Source organism: Nycticebus coucang, chromosome 10 (genome assembly GCF_027406575.1).
Source record: "Nycticebus coucang isolate mNycCou1 chromosome 10, mNycCou1.pri, whole genome shotgun sequence".
Classification (NCBI taxonomy): domain Eukaryota; kingdom Metazoa; phylum Chordata; class Mammalia; order Primates; family Lorisidae; genus Nycticebus; species Nycticebus coucang.
The window spans coordinates 75728521-75750376 of record NC_069789.1 but is presented as its reverse complement, the minus strand read 5'-3'; the positions used below and the strand labels follow the sequence as shown (position 1 = coordinate 75750376).

Sequence of the window (21856 nt, the reverse complement as noted above, 5' to 3'; positions counted from 1 at the left end):
TTAGTATGCAGTGAGCACTATTTGATAATTGCCCTAAAATTAATAAACGAATGAACACATCAGATGAATAAACTCTCCTAGAAAATTCAGTTGAGAGAAGACTTTATTCATCCACCTCTAAGTTCATGCATTAAAATAGCCTCAATATGGATCATGTCAATGGTCTTATATCCTGGAATCTTGCTAAATTCACTCAGTAGTTTTTACCTCTTTTAGATTCCTTAGGATTTTCTACATATGTAATCATGTCATGTCCAAATAAAGATGGTTTACCTCTCCCCTTCCAATACCAATAGTTTATTATTGATAGTTCATTCTTTTCCATTGTTGTAGAGTATATGAACTAATATTTAGAATACAATTTCTTTAAATACTTGGGAATTTCTTATCACTTTTATGTTAAGTATAATAATGTCAAAAAAAGACCTAAAATTAAAAATTTTCTAACAAAGTGGAATTATATATTTTTTTCTGAAATACCCTGACTACTGCAGTAAGTGAGAAAACGTGTGTTCTCCCATGATCGTTACTCACTAGGCCACTATCTCTGCCTGCATGATCAAAGCTGGTCTCTGATGTTCACCTTTCAGTCTTCAAGAAGGGGAGACAAGAGGAAGTTCAAGGTCAAACAATTTCCTATTAGGAAAGTAAGCAAAAGTCACCTGTATTTCTTCTCTTCCTGTTTCACCTGAGAAAACACAGTTAGATGTTCACACCTGCCTGAAGGGGATGAGAGAAAATGTCATCTGTAGCAGGGCAGTTAGAAAAAGTCAGAGAAAATTGGGACCAATTATCAGATTGCCCCAATCTCCAAAAGCAAATACAATCATACTTTCACTGATTTTTGATCAAGCATCCAGGGGAAAAAAAGCTACTGTCTTTTTGCAGTATGTGAAAATGCCTGAATGGAATGGACAAAAGTGTCCCAAGTCCCAGTTTCTATTCTATGTGAGAGTGGGGGAGTTATTTCATCTCTCGAGTACTCAAACTTAGCATTGTGTGCAAAATTAGAACAGTAAAGAGCAAGCTTTCGTCTGTGATTTTCCCCTGGCATGCTTCAGTTTTTCCTAGGCTGCTGCTGGAAGGAAATGAAACACATCAAAGATGTGGAAAAGTGGAGGGAAGCCACTAAGTACAGACGCTCCAGCTACAGGGCAAAGAGACGGCTAACTGCAGGGATGGAGACAGAACACACCAAGTAGAAAGGTGCAAACAGTCTAGGATAAGACGATGCAGGGAGAATACCCCCAAACACGCTTCAGTATTCTCTGAAGGTATCAGAGAATACACGTACAGGTATCAGAGAATACAAGTACACAAACTGATGTCCATGACCATGAACCAGTTGGAAATCAGCCACAGAAGAGAAGTCTGGGGGTTAATATTATAGATGTGCCCTCCATCTTTCTTTACTCTCTTTTCCCATCTCCTTTACATTAAAAACCAATTCAGGGATAATTCTTACTCCAAGTAAATAAGATGTAAATGAACCTTAAGAAAATGCCTTTAATGATAAATCAAATCTTATAGTGGGAACATACAGCCTAATGGGACTATTGCTGTGTGATTCACAAGGAAAGTTAAATGGCCCAAAATTCACAGATTATTTAGTACAGTTTATAAAAATATATTTAATAGGTAAAATTAAAATGTTTCCATAATTTAAGGGTAAGCTACCCAGATAGCCTCATTATCCAATAAAATGATATAAATTTGTGAGTTAATTTAATGGGCTGCTCATTTAAACATTTCTGAGTCTTTTTTATATTTTATTACATATTTGATGACAATGAGAATATGTTAATGGATACGTTCAAAGTTATAGCTTCCATTAGCCATAATATTGTGTGTGTGTGTGAAAGAGAGAGAGAGAGTTCTGTCAGTTTTCCTAGCCTTGAATCTGGACTTAAGACAAAGTGCATATTGCTGAATAAATTTAGAAATGTTATTTGCCATCATTTACAATTAATTTCATACAAAGGAAGAAAATTATAATACAGATAGTTTAAAAGACAACCAGAAAGCAACTTATATTTCACTTAAAAATATGTGTCTCTGTATATATTTGTATCTGATTTGGGTATTCCCAATATTCCAAACAAATGGTAATGCAATACTGTACAGGCCTGTCTTGAAAAATGCTTTATATAAAACTTCCAGCTTCCCCTTCTTGACCTCAGCATAACTCAGAATTAAGAGAGTTCTCCTCAGCTCCATCCAACAGGCTCTTTTGTGGATCTACTATTCATTGATTAGTGATTTTAAGTAGCCAAAAACAACTCTAGCTAGCTTCAATTTCAAAGGGAGAATTTGCTATAATGATAAAGAGCAAAAGTTGGCACCTAAAACACAAAGAGTAACCAAAGCTCAGAAAGTCATCAGAAACTTCCCTGTCTGCAGAACTGCCTCGTCCATACGCATCTTTTTATTCCAGGACTCTTTCTACTGCTTTAGATCATGTACATGTTATAGGTCGACGTAGGCAGAGAGACTTGTAAAAATTTCCAGGAGAGGGAAGCACTTTGGCCCAGGTTAGTTCAGGCTTCTACTCCTAATGCTATCAGCTGTTGCTGATGTGGCAAGATTCACTTAGATAACCAGAGCTAAAGGAAAAGTATCCCTGTCAGATGGGTACCAGAGGAAGGGGATTATTAACAAGTTCAGAGAACACTTAGAGATCTAAAAATAGACCTGCCATTCGATCCTACAATTCCTCTACTAGGTATATATCCAGAAGACCAAAAATCACATTATAACAAAGATATTTGTACCAGAATGTTTTTTGCAGCCCAATTCATAATTGCTAAATCATGAAAGAAGCCCAAGTGCCCATCAACCCATGAATGGATCAATAAATTGTGGTACATGTACACCATGGAATATTATGCAGCCTTAAAGAAAGATGGAGACTTTACCTCTTACATGTTTACATGGATGGAGCTGGAACATATTCTTCCTAGTAAAGTATCTCAAGAATGGAAGAAAAAGTATCCAATGTACTCAGCCCTACTATAAAACTAATTTATAGCTTTCATATGAAAGCTATAACCCAATTACAACCTAAGAATATGGGAAAAAGGGTAAGGGAGGGGAGGGGAAAGAATGGGTTGAGGGAGGGTGATTGGTGGGATTACACCTACCGTGCATCTTACAAGGGTACATGTGAAACTTACTAAATGTAGAATATAAATGTCTTAACACAATAACTAAGAAAATGCCAGGAAGGCTATGTTAACCAGTTTGATGAAAATATTTCAAATTGTATATAAAACCAGTGTGTGGTGCTCCATGATTGCATTAATGTACACAGCTATGTTTTAATTTTAAAAAAAAAGTGAGCAGACAGCTTCTAAATTGCCTATCTTTAGCCCAGAAATAATCATTGTGGAAACAAAAGAGAGCTTATGTTATAATACTTGCCCTTAAGAAGGTCACAATCCCATAAACCTGTATATACATCTGGTGGACTAGAATTTAGTACAATGATCCAATACTGAAGTGATGGTTTTTATTAAAAAGGAGCTTTGGGTAGTGGAGACACGATGGAACTTAAAATGCAGAGACATGGGTTCAGACCTGGTTTCTGACTCCTTGTCTTTGTGGTCCCTCATATGGCTCACAAACTCTTTATCTGTGGGTCTCCTTATATTAAACAGGGATGATTATATTTAACTTAAAGGCATTTAGGGATAATTAAACGCAGCACTTACAAATACACAGCAGAATCCAGGCTACAACAGTAATTTGTTTCCCCAAGCATACATGAAATACATAACGCTGGCAAAGCACTGGTCTGGATGTTGGCAGTAGAATTAAGATATACTTAATGTTGGTTGTCCTTAGGGAAATGACAGTCTGTTGGCGACAGAGACAGATGAACAGATGCTTTGAATAAAATGTATTTGTTGACTATAATTCTAGATGTGGTTTATTTTGACCCAGGAGGGTTTCAGAAAGGTGCCAGGATGTAAGCCAGGCCTTGTGTTAGTAGGTAAGATTTAAACAGGAATATTTCTTATCAAAACCTGATCTGAGCTAACTTAACTCTACAAGGTTGATGGTTCACATTTTCTTTATGGCAAGAAAAATAAATTAGTAATTTAAAAGAATTTTCCCAAACAATGGTGGTCTTAAGTAAAGGGGTGAAAAGAACTATCCCTATAGTCTTTAAGCAGGTTTTTTTGTTGAGTAAAGGAAGCCAGAAAATCTGCAGTGTCCATAATACACCTGTAGGTAACTGAGGTTCTCTGTGTTTAGTGAAACTTCTCAAAAAAAGAAATGTACATTTGATTCAGTGCAATACATTCACGAAATTTATGCCATGAGGTCACTCTACACAGTTTCAAAGCCACCTTTGCTAGATTTAGCTGGAAAAAAAAGAAAAAAAAAAAAGGAATAATACCAGCACTTCATTATTTTGAAGTTGCTGCTCCGATATGCTATTCAAAGCCTGCTAGAGCGATGTACCATCTCAGAACAATTTGTTCACTTCACTTAGAAATTAGAAATGTTTTGGGCAATAAATCTAAATTTATTTTGTAGTAGTCATTTTTCTTAATGGAAGTGTTTTCCAGATGTTGCCTAAGTCTAGTCGTCTGGGCCCACTTCCAATACATGAGGAAAGCTTGATTTCATAGGCTGTCACTGTTGATTTTGTCTAACCTTTGGACTAATTGGTTCATCCCAATATATTTGCACTGATATATAAGACTTCCAGCACGTTGGAGAAATTCATCTATTCATTTACGGGTAAGTGTCAAAGTTAACTTGCTTCCGGGGATTGAACGTGTTTTCATGAAAGGTATTTTAAAAAGATTTATAAGGATAGTAGTTGGAATTTTTTAAAAAAGGTCCTGTTTATGCAATACACCTGTTGGAACCTTTATATTGAGAGTTAAGGGAAAGTTGGAACAATAACTCCACTGTGCTTGTTAAATTGAATTTTATTGAAGCTAGTTATTTCTTTTCTCCCCCGAGAAAGAATGTAAGCCTTGCACTGTAAGTATATGCTATACTTTGAATAGAGTTTTAAGATAAGTCTGTTTTGCATGTGGAGATTTCTAAAGTATTAACGTGGTCAATCACATAACTGAGGGTAACTGATTTGTTCTGTGTAAGAATGAATATAAGGGCCAGTTGTTTTCTGTAGAATTACTTTAAAAAGTCTAGTCTCAAGAAGAGGCTGTTTTCATTATTAAATTACCTTTTTAAGTTATTGATCCATTGTGTGTAACGCAGGCATAAGTTAGCGTGAGATAAAAGAGCAGGTTTCTGACATCTGTCTTGCTTTCAGCAGAAGTGCAATTCCTGAGAATAATCATGGAATGGAAAACACTTCCCATTTATTTTCTGCTGCTGCTTTCTGTTTTCTTGGTTCAGCAAGTTTCATCTCAAGGTAACTTAACCAAAATCAAAAATACTTTTATTTAAGAACTATTGCTAGTCATTGTCTTGATTTTTTTAACAACAAAAAAATACATTTCTAAAAATTTATATTTGAGTTTCATGTGTAGCACAACCTTCATAAAATGTGAAACATATGTAGCATATTTATAAGTGTGCTGGAGTTCTCACATTTTTCTTCCATATTACGAAAACATTCAAGAATTTTTGAGCTTTTATGCAGAATGGTTTGGGTACTCATCATTCCTATGGGTCTCTGAAAAATTTAAAAAATATGCAGACACCTAATAAAACTATGCTGGGGCTATATAACATCATCAGAATAACTAAAAGAACAATATTTATCATATATTTTTTCCTATATGTTGGCAAATAAATTTACCTTGTCTTTTGTATCAAATAAATTATTGATAAATAACTTCTTTTGACATCATGTAGGAATAGATATCATATTACAATGAACATCTGCGATGTTTCAAATAACATTTTTATTAATCTTGAATGTATTTTCTTTTCATTATAAAGACTGTTCACGCAGATATACATTTATACAAATGTTATCGTCATTTTGAGTTATAATAGTTAGCTATTTACAGACCTCCCAAAACAGAGTGAGCCCTGATGAACAGTTTTTGTTATTCCTTTTTAGAGAGTGTTAAGGTACATTCAATGTAACCACATTAGCCAAAGTTGTTTGCTTGTGATCTCGGTTGACCAGTGTAACACCACCAAAATCCCTTTCTTTTCTTCACCTTTTATTTCCTTTGATGACCAAAATCTGAGAGAAGAAAATCAAGATTCATGACTGTTATGGTGAAATTACATTTTGAAAGTGGACATTACCAATAAAGTCACTAAAATTCTCATGAAACCTGAACATGAGCTATAACTGCCTGCATAGGTGTAGTTCAGAATCGCTTAGATAAGAAAAGATGGAAAAACACACGAATGCAAATGTGAATATTATTAAGTAATTAGGAATGATGTCTACTCTGATATCTTCAGTTCCTTCAGCTCTCCCATCATATTATTCACAAAGCTGACAAAACTGGGTGCATACCATAAACCACCTTTTCCTCTGTCACCCAGCCAGTTTTTCACTAAATGATTTTACTTTCCTTTAACTAAATAAAATTAGTGATTAAAATTAACAGCAACAAAAGTAGGACAGACATCTAATCTATGCAATAAACCTTCCCTATAAAGATAATGGATTTCTAATTTCAGAAAGCTGCCAGCTGGGAGAGAACATGTTTCGATGTCGTCTTGTCTGCTGCTCCTGCTTCCTCAACCTCTTCTCATTCTCTTTTCTCTTTTTATATAATATATGTATTTACATACATACACTATATATGCATTTTTGTATGTATTTTGCATATGTGCATGCAAAAATTCTGAACGTCGCCCCACCGTTTACTGTTTTATTTGCATATTCAGACTGTAAGTTTTCTGGACTCTATTCTTTTGGGAATTTTTTCAATTGTTTAATATTCCTCTATGGATTTAGAACACTGCGCCTGCTAGCTTCTATTCTGGAGATGGATTCCATTGTTATGTTCCTGTGGTTATCTCTCAGGGAGGTTTTTGAGGTGTTGTTTTTCAAGATTTTTTTTTTAATTCGAAGATGACTGTGCTTTTGTTCATGGTTTTTTTCTGCCCAGAAAAACTCCATTCATGGCTGTTATCTTCACGCCCAGATAATATTTCAAGGCTTCTCTATTTTATAGTAACTTCAGCCGTGGTTCTAAGCATCTGGCGTCCTCAATATTTAAAGCATCCTGTTATCTCCACCAACAGAGGAGGAGAAAGCCCAGTAAAGTCTGTGCTGGCATAACCAGCTTGCCTTAAACTCATCATCAGGAATGAGAGGCAATGGAAAAACTTGGGCTTTAGAGTTATATATATCAGGGTTCAATTTCTGGATGGACTGTTTACTTAAGAAGACTATCTAATTTATTATCCAAATCAGGGCATTCATAAGAGTAAAATAAATCAGTGCAAATAATTCATAGGTATAAATGACCTATAATACAAATATACTGCAAATATTACCTAGCTGTGTGCCAGTGAGCAAGATACTAAAATTGCTGTGCTTCATTTTCCTAATTTTAAAAAGGGCCTACCAAGGCCCAGGAACTTGTTTATAAGCATTGGAGATAATGTGTGATTTGGTACCTGGCGGAGATGTCCAATAAATGACAACTAGTTATCATCACAGCTACAGACCCTTCTCCTTTAGAAACATCACTATCTTTATGCAAAGCCATTACTTTACCTAATTTTCAAAAGTGTATTTATCTCCTCGGCCTAGTGAAGAATAAAGTGACACATGATGATCAAGAGATCAGCCAATCAGCTGCTCACCATCGCTCCAGCATTTTCCCAACTGATAAAATTCTCTCTCCCGCAAGTGGCTTTGTCCCCCTGGTGAGATCCCTCCCTCTCTGTGAAGTGGTCTGGCCATATTTACGTTAGTCTTGTGTAATTTTAGATTTATCAAGCTGTGCAGGGAGATGTGGGGAAGGGTATTCTAGAGATGCCGTCTGCAACTGTGATTATAACTGTCAACACTACATGGAGTGCTGCCCTGATTTCAAGAGAGTCTGCACTGCGGGTAAGTCCTGAGAGCGGGCGTCTCCTTGGCCACGCAACTCCATTCTGCTCTGCCAGCTTCCCCTTACGCCCCCTGCAGTGCTGTCTTCCCACTATTTGGCTTCCTTTGCTTAAGTGCCTTTCCCGTCACTTGCATAAATGTTGACGTGCTCTGTACCTAAAGATGGTGGAAATTACGAGGGGAGGGTAAGAGGAGCCTGGAAATCTGTCGCTTGTACAAGGTTATCGACTCATTGAAGTAAAATGTCTTCTTTTAGACGGAGACAACACTGTGACTCAGGAGACGTTAAGTCATTAGTACTAGGTAACTGTTCACTAAAATCAGAGATGAAATCACTTAGTGATGGAGCCTTCTAATAGGTTCATCAAAAGAATTCATGAGCATAGAATAAACTTGTCTACTGTTCGATTTTGTTTTTGATATTAAGATGTTTCTAAATGACCTGAAAAAGGCTCTTAAAGTACTAGTTTAATGATGAGTTTCAGTTAAAACCCAAAGGTGTGAATTTTAAATTAGGGGTATTTCCCTTGAACATATTATATCATTTTCTTGTTTACACAGAGACATTTCATAATCAATGTATGGAAATTATAATTAAACTTGTTTAGAGTTATATTTGCATGAGAATTTGCTGTGAAACTGATAAATACATTGTTGCACAATTTATGTATTGGATAAGGTCATTAGTCCTAACAGGCCTTGATGAGTCACTGGGTACCTCTCCAGCCAAGGCTTGTTTTGAAATGAGCGGGTCTCTCTTCTATAGTCCACACCATGGGATTAGGCTGAAATATTCCCTCTCTACACCTGGCCTGGTTTGTCATAATAAAGATCTATCTCTGCCTTATAGGTAGCAAATAACTTTCAAGCCCCCAAAGTAACCCATTTATATTAAGCCAGCTCTTTGAAATATATTGTCATGAGATCCAAACATTCAATTACTATAAATCTCTTGCAAAGCGTTGGTGTGAGGAGGAGAGGATGAAGAAATGTCTTATGAAGGGTACTTTACGATCCAGACATTTCCCACTTTTCTATTGTCTGTACATATGAATGACTCAGGCAGCAATGGGGTGTCTTTTGGAGCTTCGAAGGACAGAAAAAGTTGCCCTGAGTCACCATATTTCTTTCTTGACTTAGGCTGTCTGCATTTGGGACACTATCCATTTTTAATTGATGATATTTTCCACATTTCTAATAAAGAGTGAGAAATGCACTTTGCAACTCTAGCAGCTCTAAAACGGGCAGTGGCTACTGAGTACGTGCCTATGGATTCATACAGTATAATCTGTACTGTTTCATGTTTTCTTTTGTTCTGGGTAGATCTTTCCTGTAAAGGCCGCTGCTTTGAGTCCTTTGAGAGAGGCAGGGAGTGTGACTGTGACGCCCAGTGTAAGAAGTATGACAAATGCTGCCCTGACTACGAGAGTTTCTGTGCAGAAGGTAAGCGGCACCGTACTGACCCAGGCTTCTCAACACAGCCGGATCTGTGCACCTGTCCTCACACCACTCATAATGTTTCACATGCGGTCCATCTAAGGTCTCTACTTTACTAACAAATTGACTATCTCATAATAATGTTGTTTCATGGAGATGAACTGAAGAAAAACATCTTCCAACAGGAGCACCCCCTGGCTCAGCCAGGCACAAGGAGTCACGGAGAGGTTAGGGCTGAGGGGACACGTGCACTTCTGTCTTCCCATATGGTTGAATTTCAGGCTAAATCAACAGTAATCAACTCACTTGATGATTCCTTGTCTCACCCTTGCTGATTTCACAAAGTCAGCTGTCCTTTGGGCTACCTGTGCCTTTGGTCTCGGTGTTTGAGTACATATTTATGGATAGAATTGACACTTTAGTTTCTCTAAACAAGTATATTTATGAATTCATTGAAGCCGCTACATTTATGGGCAAATCTACTAAGAAATCAACTATCCGTCAGTTATAGGTTCCTTCTCGCCTCTCCAGGCCCTTCAGGAGTCTCTGTTCAGTGCCTGTGCATGACAGTTGAAGGACAGGGACAGTCCCCCGTAAAAACCCTCCTCTCTGGTTACCAGGTCCTGAAAGAGTACTTTGAGAGTGTAACAAAACCCTCCTGATGTTACCCAAAAAATATTTTAAAAATATGTGTAAATAATGACTTATTTTCCTCCATCAAATGTTTGCTCTTAAACCCTGCTTTGTTCAAATGGGATAAAAGTGAAAATAAGCCTTGGTTGCATAACTGTATCATTTTGTTTAAACAAGGCTGCACTTCCTGCTTCTTTAAAACTGTGGAGGAATAGTGGAAAATTGTTAATCAGCAGAGTTGAGGGACAGTTCTTAACTGTTGGATGTTTTTACTGGAAAGCATTCCAAAGGGAATGAAGACAACAGGTCAAAAACAAAAAAAACAAAAAACTCATCAGAGTTCAACATTCTTGCAGCTTTTGAAAGGCCCCATGATAAGTGGCACATATTTACTCATTATCCTGATAATAGTTTTGGCTATGTGACAAAAAACTAAGAATTTTTTGGGCAGAGAATGGGTGGGGAGAGAAGATGATTAGAGAGTGCTGAAGCATCGAGAAAACAGTAAAAATAATACTTTATGCTATAAAGTGTTGGGTCAGAGTCACTGAGGTTCAGGCAGAGCCCAGTGGAAAAAGTGATGAAGGCTATGCCAGGCTGTTTCATTTATGGAAATCACCAGATAATCAGGGCCCCTAATAAAGGAACCACCTAGAACATCAAAACTTCATTTTCTTACAACTAGTTTGAGACTCATCATTTGGATGTTTCGGTATAAATACAGCTTACAGGCATTTATCTACCTAAAAATCAAAGCATTTTGAGAACTGAAGGAACCCCAGCCATCTAAGTGCCTCTGAATGTGGGGAAGAAAACTGAGGTCAAGAGGTTGACCTCTGTGCAAAAGCATTAGCTGGTACATGGCAGAACTGTTTCTCAGATTGAGACACTTGATGTTTTGTCAGCTTGGAGGAAAAGAAGTACAATGGTCAGCTTATGCAGTCTGGGGCAATAAAGTTCTGAGGGGATGTTGGGCGAGGGCAACAGCACTTATCATAATTCTTTTGTGCCAGAGAATCCCCCTTGGTCTCTGTTTTCTTATCTTTCGGAAGTCCTCTTCTTTCCTTCTGGTTCCTGATGATCCATAATTGCTGTATGTCTTCTCTTCTAGATATGAAAAGGGGCAAGGGTGAGGGAGATAAAAGGTTAAAAAGATAGATACCAAACCGTGAAGGGTGGCTTATCTTTGAAAGTGCAGCCCATATCTTGAGGGAAAGGGTAATATGAATGTGTGAAATTTTCACAGGAATAAATATTCATATAGAATTTTAGTAATTAAAAAAATAAATGAAAGGTAAATTCATAGAATTTGATTTGAATGAATATGAAAACAGGAGAAAGGTAATTATATTCTTCTCAAGAGCATAAACATCCTGTGGTCCACACGTAGGATGATTTTTATAATTACGGAAGGGTAGTATAATGGATGACGCTCATAGAATTACTTATATTTATATATATTTTTTTTAGGGAGGCAGATACCTTCAGAAAGCATCTTGAATAAACATCTCAGTTTGCAAATAGGAAAATGAAGTTCAAGAGGAGTTAGGCTATTTGACCAAGGTCACAATGGTAGAGACTTACACACCTAGGACTGGAATTCAGGCTTTTTGATCCCTAAGACTTTTCTCCTTATCATGATTGAACAATTTGAAAACCAATATTTTATAGCACTGCATCCTCGGAATGAATTGGTTTGGAGTCATTAGTGTTGTGCTAGCGCTTACCAGCAGTGGCTTTCACCAGCATCTAGTCTCGAAGCCAGATGCATCTGAGCTTTTCACAGTTAGGGTGGCTGATGAATATAACCAAGATGTTAACTGACCTATCTTGCTTGGCCTCAGTGCATAAATCCACACCACCAACATCTTCAAAGACTACACCTCAGCCTCCAGGAGCACGTCAGAACATCAAATCAACAACCAAACGTTCACCCAGATTACCAGACAAGAAGAAGACTAAAACAGTTGTAGAATCAGAAGAAATAACAGAAGGTAGGAAGAAGACAGATGCAAAAAAAGGAGGCTATTTCTTAGATGAAATAACCTGCAGGTGGTAATTTTAAGATGCCCCAAGAAAACAGGGTAATCTTAGGAGTCATGAAAAGCTCATTACACTTTAACTTTTTCTGACTTTGCTTTATGTTCAAAGTTTAAAACAAAGTGTAAACCCTCCATTATTTATAGTTTTTCTTATTTACCAAACCCCCAGCATGGGTCTGGGTTTAAAATAAAAAAAAATCAGAAGGGACAAATCTGTCAAAAATCAATATAAAAACAACCCCCATCATTATCTTTGTGGAATAATTGGGTTCCATGAGAAATTTTGGCAGCTATGGTAAAGTTATATGGCAGTGATGCTAGTTATAGTGCTAGTATCTGTAATACGTTCAGGTTCCTTGCTTTTAACTGACAAAAGGGCAGTCGATAAAACAAAAGCAGAACACAGATATCCATAGATCAATAAACAGTATTTCTTATTGCATTTAGACTGGCAGTTCTTTTTGTTTTAAATCACTGTTGGTGTGATCGACCTTTTTTATTTGATTTATAGAACATTCTGTTTCTGAAAATCAAGAGTCCTCCTCTTCCTCCTCCTCTTCTTCCTCCTCTTCAACTACTCGGAAAGTCAAGTCTTCCAAAAATTCAGCTGCTAATAGAGAATTACAGAAGAAATCCACAGGTTTGAGCATTGATAAAGATCAAAGGCTATATCAATGCCATATCAACAATGATTATTTAAAAGTAATGTGTGTCGGTAGACTATCTTGAAGCATGGGGGGGACAGTCTAAAACTTTATAAACTTATCTTAGAAAGTTCCAAATGAATACTTCCTGCAGGAAATTAGCGACAAACCGCTGAGAAGCCACCCTCAAAAGCAAAGAAAAAGAAGATGCTGTAGCAGTGACTGTGGAAGCACAGGCTGGCACCAGAGATTATTCACGGTGCTCTGTGGCAGTGCCTCTCCACCTGTTATCCTCCCTCGACCTTCCTTCCTCGATCTTCCTCGCATTTTCATCCCCCTTCAGCTGTCTTTTATTTTATTTTAACACATACTTATACACTGCCTTAAGTGTTTTTACAAATATTAATCCACTGACTGCTCATAAACCTCTATGAAAGGCAATTATTATCCACATTTTACAGATCTTCCTTAGTATTTTCCTGCTAAATCATATCTGGCCGATTTTTCTCTAGTAGAGTCTGTGCTACAGAGTAAGCTATTATTGCCTGAAAGGACATTCCCTTTGTTCTTCTCTTTATTATTTCTTTAAGTTCTGAAATACTGTATATTTTGTTTCTCCAGGAAATACTAGATTTTGGATAATAGAGTTTTGAAGAACTTCATTTTCTGGGTGGTTGTGATTTCCTCTGAAGCAGTCTCTCTAGCTGAATAGGCAGATATTTAACCTTTGAGTCCCAGAAAACCTTGCACACAAAGAAAGTGTAGTAATACATGTTTGCTAAATGGAATTCATCCCAGCGAAGGGCCCCTTGGCTTCGTACTTCTATAGGGTAGCTACTGTGGGAAATCCTGGTTTTTGTTGCCGTGGCAGCCTAATTTCCTGCCCATGTCTCCAGGGACTGTCACGTTTAGCTAAGCAGAGAAAAGGGGAACAGGGCTCTGCAAGGACCTGTGGGGTGTGTGTGTGTGTGTGTGTGTGTGTGATTGAGGCTGATTACTCAGTGCTGGCTGAAGAGGTCTGTAAGGTAATTGGTGCAGTGCAACTAGGTGAAATTGGAAGGAAGGAAGGAAGGAAGGGAGGGCGGGAGGAGCACTAGACAGTGAAGAACAAGAGTGGAGAAAGTGAAGGGTAAAAAACACTATGCAAAAAGATGAATTAGTGTTACTGATCATGTTGCTAATATCAAAATTGCCAATGACTTCCATGTATTAATTGTTTAGGGTTTAACTTGTACTGGTCATTTCATACATCATTCAGCCAATAAGATTGAGTATTCACTATTTCACAATAAACTAATGGATATATTTAGAGGCTAGAAGTTTGCCTAGAAACATACAACAGTCAATAATAATGAGATCTTTATGTTACTATTAAAAGAAAAAAATATTAAAATAATAAGATGTATATTTTTTCCTTTAGTAAAAGATAACAAGAAGAAAAGAACTCCTAAAAAGATACCTCCCCCAGAACCACCAGTTATAGATGAACCTGGAAGTGGTCTGGACAATGATGATTTCAAGCCCACCCCAATTCCGGATGCTCCTACCACTGAACGCAACAAAGTTACCACATCTCCCAAGATTACAACAGCAAAACCAAAAAATCCTAAACCCAGTCCTCCACCTAATGCTGATAAATCTGAAGAGACATCTTTGACAGCCAAGAAAGAGACAACATCTGAAACTGAAGAGACTACTATAACAAATAAACAAACTTCAGCTAGTGCAAAAAAGGAAACTACTTCAGCTAAAGAGATACACAATACAGAGAAAACATCTGCTAAAGATTTAGCACCCACATCTCAAGTGCCTGGAAAACCTACACCCCAGGCTGAAACTACAACCAAAGCCCCCGCTATCACCACCCCCAAGGAGCCTACACCCACTCCCCCCAAGGACCCTGCACCCACCACCCCCAAGGAGCCTGCATCCACCACCACCAAGGAGCCTGCACCCACCACCCCCAAGGAGCCTGCACCCACCACCCCCAAGAAGCCTGCACCCACCACCACCAAAAAGCCTGCACCCACCACCACCAAGGAGCCTGCACCCACCACCCCCAAGGAGCCTGCACCCACCACCACCAAGGAGCCTGCACCCACCACCCCCAAGGAGCCTGCACCCACCACCACCAAGGAGCCTGCACCCAACACCCCCAGGGAGCCTGCACCCACCACCACCAAGGAGCCTGCACCCACCACCCCCAAGGAGCCTGCACCCACCACCCCCAAGAAGCCTGCACCCACTATCCCCAAGGAGCCTGCACCCACCACCACCAAGGAGCCTGCACCCACCACTCCCAAGGAGCCTGCACCCACCACCACCAAGGAGCCTGCACCCACCACCACCAAGGAGCCTGCACCCACCACTCCCAAGGAACCTGCACCCACCACCTCCAAGGAGCCTGCACCCACCACCCCCAAGGAACCTGCACCCACCCCCCCCAAGGAGCCTGCACCCACCACCCCCAAGGAGCCTGCACCCACCAGCCCCAAGGAGCCTGCACCCACTCCCCCCAAGGAGTCTGCACCCACCCCACCCAAGGAGCCTGCACCTACCAGCCCCAAGGAGCCTGCACCGACTACTCCCAAGAAACCAGCTCCAACTACTCCCAAGGAGCCTGCACCCACTACTCCCAAGGAACCAGCTCCCACCACTACCAAGGAACCAGCTCCCACCACTACCAGGGAGCCTGCTCCCATGACCCCCAAGGAGCCCCCACCTGCCACTCCCAAGGACTCTGCTCCAACTACCCCCAAGAAGCCTGCTTCAACTGCTCCTGAGACACTTGCTCCGACCACCTCTAGTCCAAGTACAACTATGGAGCCTCCCACTATCCCTGAGAACCCTCCTGAATCTACTCCTGAGTTCTCTGCAGAACCCACACCAGAGGATCTTGAAAACAGTCCCAGGGAGCCTGCTGACCCTACGAGTAAGACTCCAGAAGTGAGCAAATATGAAATGACTACAACAACTACAGACAAGACAACAGAAAAAGACACACATACTACGCCTGAAGCTACAACGGCCGCTCCTAAGATCACGACAGAAGAGACTGCAACCACAAGAGAAGAAACTACTGCATCCAAATCAACAAGCACAACCCCACAAGTGACATCCCCCATGACTCAAGACGCCACATCACTCAGGGTGACCACTCCTAAAGCAACGACCCTGGCACCCAAAGTCACTACCGCAGCAAAGGAGACAACTGCCACAACCGAGACCACGAAAACACCTGAACAAACAGCTGAACCGAAAGATGTGCCGGCTACTTCGAAAGCCACAACTCCCAAACCCACTTCTACCAGAAAACCAAGGCCAACAACTAGAACAAGAAAGCCAAAGACAACAACTTCTCCAGTGACTACTACAGCCATGCCTGTGGTGAACCCCACCTCCCGAGCAGAAACCACACTCCAGACCAACACCAGCCCTAACCAGACTCCAAACTTGCTAAGAGTAGAAGAAAATCCAAAGGGCGAAGATGCGCCTGGTGCTGAAGGAGAAAAACCTCACCTGATTCCCAGGCCGCCTGTGTTAATTCCTATAGTTATTCCAGGCACTGATCACATAGTAAGAAGACCCAATCAAGGCATTAGCTTCGACCCTATGCTTTCAGGTTATAAGAATCACTTTCATTTTTAATCATTTCATTTAAACTAGTAATGGTAATTTACATCTGTCAACCGGAATGCCCGCCCTTAGGATCCCTTTACTAAGAACCATTACCTAGAACCCTGACCTCGTTAGCCTGTGAAGTTTTACAGTTTCCTCGTAGGTCAGAAGAGGAATAATCATAGCTAAGGGTATTCAGTCTTTAGAAAATTAATAATTTAGGGCTAGGAATCTCACTCTAGTATATGTATCTGTAAGAAGCAGAGATGGTAATGTCAAAAAAATTTGAGGTATTCTTTTCCAAACCAACCCAAAGGGCAATCAGAACTGAAAAATGGAATTTCACATTCCATATATAGATAGTAAATGTATAGTTTACCTGATGACCAAGGTAACCTGGCCCATTTCAATTCATAAAATTTTATGAAATACTTTTGAATAGTATCATCTTAAATAAAATGGAATTGTGAAGTATATCCCTTACTTTACCTCTGAAATGCAAATAAAACTTCTTAAACCATGCCCTTCAAGGTCTTAAAACAGGGTCAACAGGAAAGGGAACTCTGTGGGAGAACTTGGAAAGAACATACTTTTTTCATTCAGTTCTGTATTTGTTTGTTTGTTTAGATGAGACCAATTTATGCAATGGCAAGCCAGTAGATGGACTGACCACTTTGCGCAATGGGACGCTAGTTGCGTTCCGAGGTGAGCTATGTGCACATTTCTCTTTCTTCCCATCATTTTGTGTTGGCGCTTATGAGAACCAAAGCCAAGGAAGAGCACTAGTTTGGGCTGAGGTTTCCGGAGGGCTACCTGACTTAAGCCTATCTCGCACCATGAGAACCTGAGAGTAATAACCAAAACATCAGATTAGCAAAATTAGACAAATTAAAGCAACAAACCAAATTCCCTAAACTGATACCACTGAGATTTTTCTCCTCTGAGGCTTTAAAAGGTAGTTCCAATTTTACTTTCATAGCAAATGAAACGGCATAAAGATTTGTATTCTGTGCTATATTTTATTTGAAAATAACATCTAAGTTGTGATGTATTCAAGTGTTATACTCTCTGTGGGAGAGTAACAGGAGAGTAGCAATGATTTCATCTAAAATTCTCTGCTAATCCAGTCTTTTTTTTTTTGCAGTTTTTTTGGCCGGGGCCGGGTTTGAACCCATACCTCTGGTATATGGGGCCAGCGCCCTACTCCTCTGAGCCATAGGCGCCACCCTAATCCAGTCTTCTAAAAACAGATTTAGATGAAATCTGAAAACATGTTCACACAGCAGAGGCTAAAGAGATTTTACTACTCATTAAGTTGTAATTCCTTAACTCTAAAAGATAAACAAATTGGGATAAATGACTTTTTTTTTTCTTTAAGTCACAGGCCAAAAGGCTGTTTTTAGAGCACTGGTTCTCAAACTGTGGGTCACGACCCCTTTGTAACAATGAAAATACATCGCAGCATTAGGAAGGTTGAGAACCAGTTTTAGAGGAACTGGAAAACTAAAATAATTATCTTGAGGGTTATGCTAGATTATTTCTTCAGACTTGAGAAATATCTGCTCTAAGAAATGCTCCAACTACCTCTACCTTCTGTACCCGCCTCAACTTCTAGTCATACAATGCATGACAGAAGCTATTTGTCTTTTCTTTATGATAACCATTTAAAATCTTTTCATAAATGTCTCTCTTTAATTTTAGGTCATTATTTCTGGATGCTAAATCCATTCACTCCCCCATCTCCAGCTCGCAGAATTACTGAAGTTTGGGGTATTCCTTCCCCCATTGATACTGTTTTTACTAGATGCAACTGTGAAGGAAAAACTTTCTTCTTTAAGGTAACAAAAATATCTTTGTGAGAGAAATCAGCAAATAGTAATTGTATTCTTTATTGTGACAACATAAATCACTTCATCCTCTAATTCAGAAGTGTTCTCACATTTTAATTAATTACTTTGTAATCAAAATTTAATAATTAACACTTAATGGTCACCGTGTTACATTTAAATAAGTTAACACTTTCTTCCTACACTTAAATCTAAAAATGAGTTATTAACCTTTTTCGAAACTGTTAACATCTTAAAATTTCTCTTTTCAATTATCAGGATTCTCAGTACTGGCGTTTCACCAATGATGTAAAAGATGCAGGGTATCCCAAGCAAATTGTAAAAGGATTTAATGGACTAAATGGAAAAATAGTGGCAGCTCTTTCAATAGCTAAATATAAGAACAGGCCTGAATCTGTGTATTTTTTCAAGAGAGGTATGTGTTACATGATTGACAAAATTACAAAATATTTTAAGAACTGATTTTTATTTACTGTTTTCATTTATTACTGGATTTACTGTCAAAAGAAGTCTTTAATGACAGAAATCAAATATTTTCCATGTCTTCAATGAAAAATATCAAAGGCAGTGAGAAGTATTTGAGTCTCTTGACATGTAAATCACAATTCATCTGCATTTTCAGGTCACTTTACCTTCAGTTAAAGTTAAATACATAGCTGCAATTTGTTGCACTTATGCATTCAAGTATTTCAGTATTAATAATTTTTCATATGCTTGCCTAACAACTATTAATAGACATATTTTATGAAAACAAGAAAAAATTAATCATTTTATCCAATTTGTGAAAGTTCTGTGTTGAGAGGATTAAAATTAATTTTCATATTCTGTGACTTTCTTGCACATGACCAACAGGTGGCAGCATTCAGCAGTATACTTACAAACAGGAACCTGTCAGGAAGTGCCCTGGAAGAAGGCCTGCTATAAATTATTCTGTGTATGGAGACACAACACATGTCAGGAGACGTCGCTTTGAACGAGCCATAGGACCTTATCAAACACACACTATCACTATCCAGTATACACCAGTCAGAGTTGCTTATCAAGACAAAGGTAACATTTTTATTGTGTTAAAAATTCTTCAAGTACATGTGATAGTTTTTTTTTTTTTTTTTACAGAATAAGGTTTATTAAATACAAATACTGACCAACTAGCCCTAATTAAGATTACTGAAGCAAAGCACATCAACTTGCCTTAGCGAATAGTCAGAGCAGTACTTTTTCTTTATGGATGAACTACAAAAGTTTATTCAGGTTTTTTTTAATTGTAATAAATACTATCAATCAAGTACTTCTTACCAAGACCATTATATACAAATCTGTAGCGCTCAACAGTTCTGAAAGGTAACAATCAGCGCTGTGTCAGAGGGCAGGAACTGAGGCGCCAAAGTTAAATATCTTACCTATGTAACAGCTACTAAGTGAATAAACTAAGATTAAAACTCCTGTCTGCTCTTTCCAAGATAATCTACTGCCTTTTATCTGATACCTTTTACGAAAAATGTCATCTGCAGGTTTCCTTCATAATGAAGTGAAAGTGAGTACTCTATGGAGAGGACTTCCAAATGTAGTCACCTCAGCTATATCACTGCCTAGTATCAGAAAACCTGATGGCTATGATTACTATGCCTTTTCTAAGGGTAAGTTATTAAGTAAAATTTTGAAGTTTCCTGAGGAGGTGGTATCTCTTGTGTAAATATGAATATAATCAAAGCAAAAACACCAACTGTGCAATGGTGACTGAAAGTGGAATCTAAACTATAATACTTATTCTGATCGCTATGAAAAAGAATTTAGATTTTTGCTTGAATTTCATTCAATTAAACAAAATGGTATTGCCAATCAGTTCTTTCTCTAGCCTTCATGAAATTATGATAAAACTTCCAACTATTTGAGCAAAACTGCTACTGAAAACAGTAATTTCCTTCTATCACTGATAGCTTATTTGCCACAAAATTATACTGATTTGCATCAATATCCTGTCTGTAAGATGCAAAAGAAGTTCCTGAGAAATTAATTTTATTAATTAAATTCTATTACCCAGGACATTTTTCTTTCAAAACCCCAGAAATCTAAGTTATTCTGCTGGACTCCATAATATGACTGACTTCAGAAGGTACTATTAAAAAAAGGATAAGCTTGGCCAGTTGCAGTGCCTCATCCCTATAATCTTAGCAGTCCGGGAGGCCGGAGCAGGAGGAATGCAGACGTTAGGAGTTTGAAGGCAACCTGAGCAAGAGTAAGACCCATCCTTTACTAAAAGTAGAAATATTAGCCAGGTGTGGTGATGGGCAACTGTAGTCCTAGCTACTTTGGAAGACGAGGCAGAAGGCTTGCTTGAGATCAAGAGTTTGAGAGCAGCCTGAGCAAAAGCAAGACCCCATCTCTACTAAAAATAGAAAAATTAGAGGGGCACAACTACTCGGGAGGCTGAGGCAGTAGGATTACCTGAACTCTGAAGTTTGAGGTTGCGAGGCTTAGACCACAGCACTTTAGTCTGGGAGAACAGAGGGAGACCGTCTCAGAAAAAAACCAAAAAACGATAAGCTTGATTTTTCAAACTAACTCAGTTATTTTTTAAATGATTATTTCCAACAGGAGAGTTGAACCAAATTTTACTGGAAAATGTTGAAAGGTCAATCTTTTGAAAGATCAAAAATGCTGAAAGGTTAAAGCACTTGTTTAACTTTTTGTAAGAATGTTCTAATTTATAAAAACATTTCTGAGATTAACATGATAAACACTGTCTTTGAGCATAAAAACAAATGATTTTTGAGTTTTGAATGTTTTGTTTTCCTTTTAATTAAAAAAATGACTTCTCTTCCTTTTAGATCAATACTATAACATTGATGTGCCTAGCAGAACAGCAAGAGCAATTACTACTCGTTCTGGGCAGACGCTATCGAAAGTCTGGTATAATTGTCCTTAAACTGATGGGCAAAGAAGAGTCAACTAATTAAAATGAAGCAAAGAATGATAAACTTTGACACTGAAATACAGTTTATTAATAAAGATGTTGAGATGAACATACCAATTTAATACAAAAAGTTTGTAAACTCGACAATATTATACTAAAGCAGACAACAATCTCATTCAGTTATTTTAGTTTACAGACAATTTAATTAATATTTCCTCTATTTATTCCTCCTCTACTTCCCATTGCATGGCTTACACCTGTAAGAGAAAAATATAGAATAAAATTAAATTCATCTTTAATACACTCAAAACTAGGGTATTTACTTACTCTAGTTCTTCAAGAGATTGTTTTCAATATGAAAATCTAGGCATTGTGGATATGAAATTGTTAGATACGCCACATAATTAATGGAAATCATTACAACAATCAGATTATTAAAATTTTAAATTCTTTCCTCTAGCTAAAACAAAATCACAAATTTCATTGTTCTATAAAAAATTTTAACAATATAATGATGATAGGTAGAGATATAACAAATGAATATAATAGCACTGTTACACTTTAAATTTTCTAACTCTTAATTTGAATTTAAGAAAGAAATCAATGTATAAACACCCCTTTATTATACCCCTTTGGTATATAAACCTGTCTACAAGAAGCTTACAGATTAGTAAATATCACATGCTCCTCACGTAATTATTTAA

At 38.1% G+C, this 21856-nt stretch overlaps 2 protein-coding genes across 10 annotated transcripts in view; one reads left to right on the top strand and one right to left on the bottom strand.

Moving 5' to 3' along the window:
* The first annotated feature begins 4729 nt into the window (after positions 1–4729).
* Positions 4730–21260, top strand: PRG4 (proteoglycan 4). Of its 8 annotated transcripts, none has more exons than XM_053604387.1 (13): positions 4730–4749; positions 5297–5395; positions 7895–8017; positions 9341–9460; positions 11932–12081; positions 12641–12769; positions 14194–16395; positions 17019–17096; positions 18093–18229; positions 18497–18653; positions 19091–19288; positions 19750–19875; positions 21067–21260. In XM_053604387.1, exons 2-13 carry the CDS (start codon positions 5320–5322, stop codon positions 21162–21164), a joined length of 3594 nt encoding a protein of 1197 aa, XP_053460362.1. In that variant the 5' UTR covers positions 4730–4749; positions 5297–5319; the 3' UTR covers positions 21165–21260. The 8 variants fall into 8 exon arrangements, with proteins under 8 accessions (XP_053460362.1, XP_053460366.1, XP_053460368.1 ...); XM_053604386.1 differs by lacking the exon at positions 4730–4749 and adding an exon at positions 4786–4801; XM_053604391.1 differs by lacking the exon at positions 7895–8017 and having other exon boundaries at positions 4731–4749.
* The window catches only part of TPR (translocated promoter region, nuclear basket protein), a 67559-nt gene continuing 66920 nt past the window's right edge, over positions 21218–21856 (bottom strand). For both annotated transcript variants that reach the window (XM_053604383.1, XM_053604384.1), the window contains exon 52: positions 21218–21409. In XM_053604383.1, the coding sequence (XP_053460358.1) occupies positions 21354–21409 (56 nt within the window). In that variant the 3' untranslated portion in view covers positions 21218–21353. The remainder of the gene's footprint in view (positions 21410–21856) is intronic.

What these genes read in the sequence shown, in the direction of transcription:
- PRG4 (XM_053604386.1), top strand. An exon ending in CGAGAGTTTCTGTGCAGAAG is followed by an intron (nt 9,461 to 11,931) that starts GTAAGCGGCACC and finishes GCTTGGCCTCAG; the next exon opens with TGCATAAATCCACACCACCA. An exon ending in TGTGTATTTTTTCAAGAGAG is followed by an intron (nt 18,654 to 19,090) that starts GTATGTGTTACA and finishes CATGACCAACAG; the next exon opens with GTGGCAGCATTCAGCAGTAT.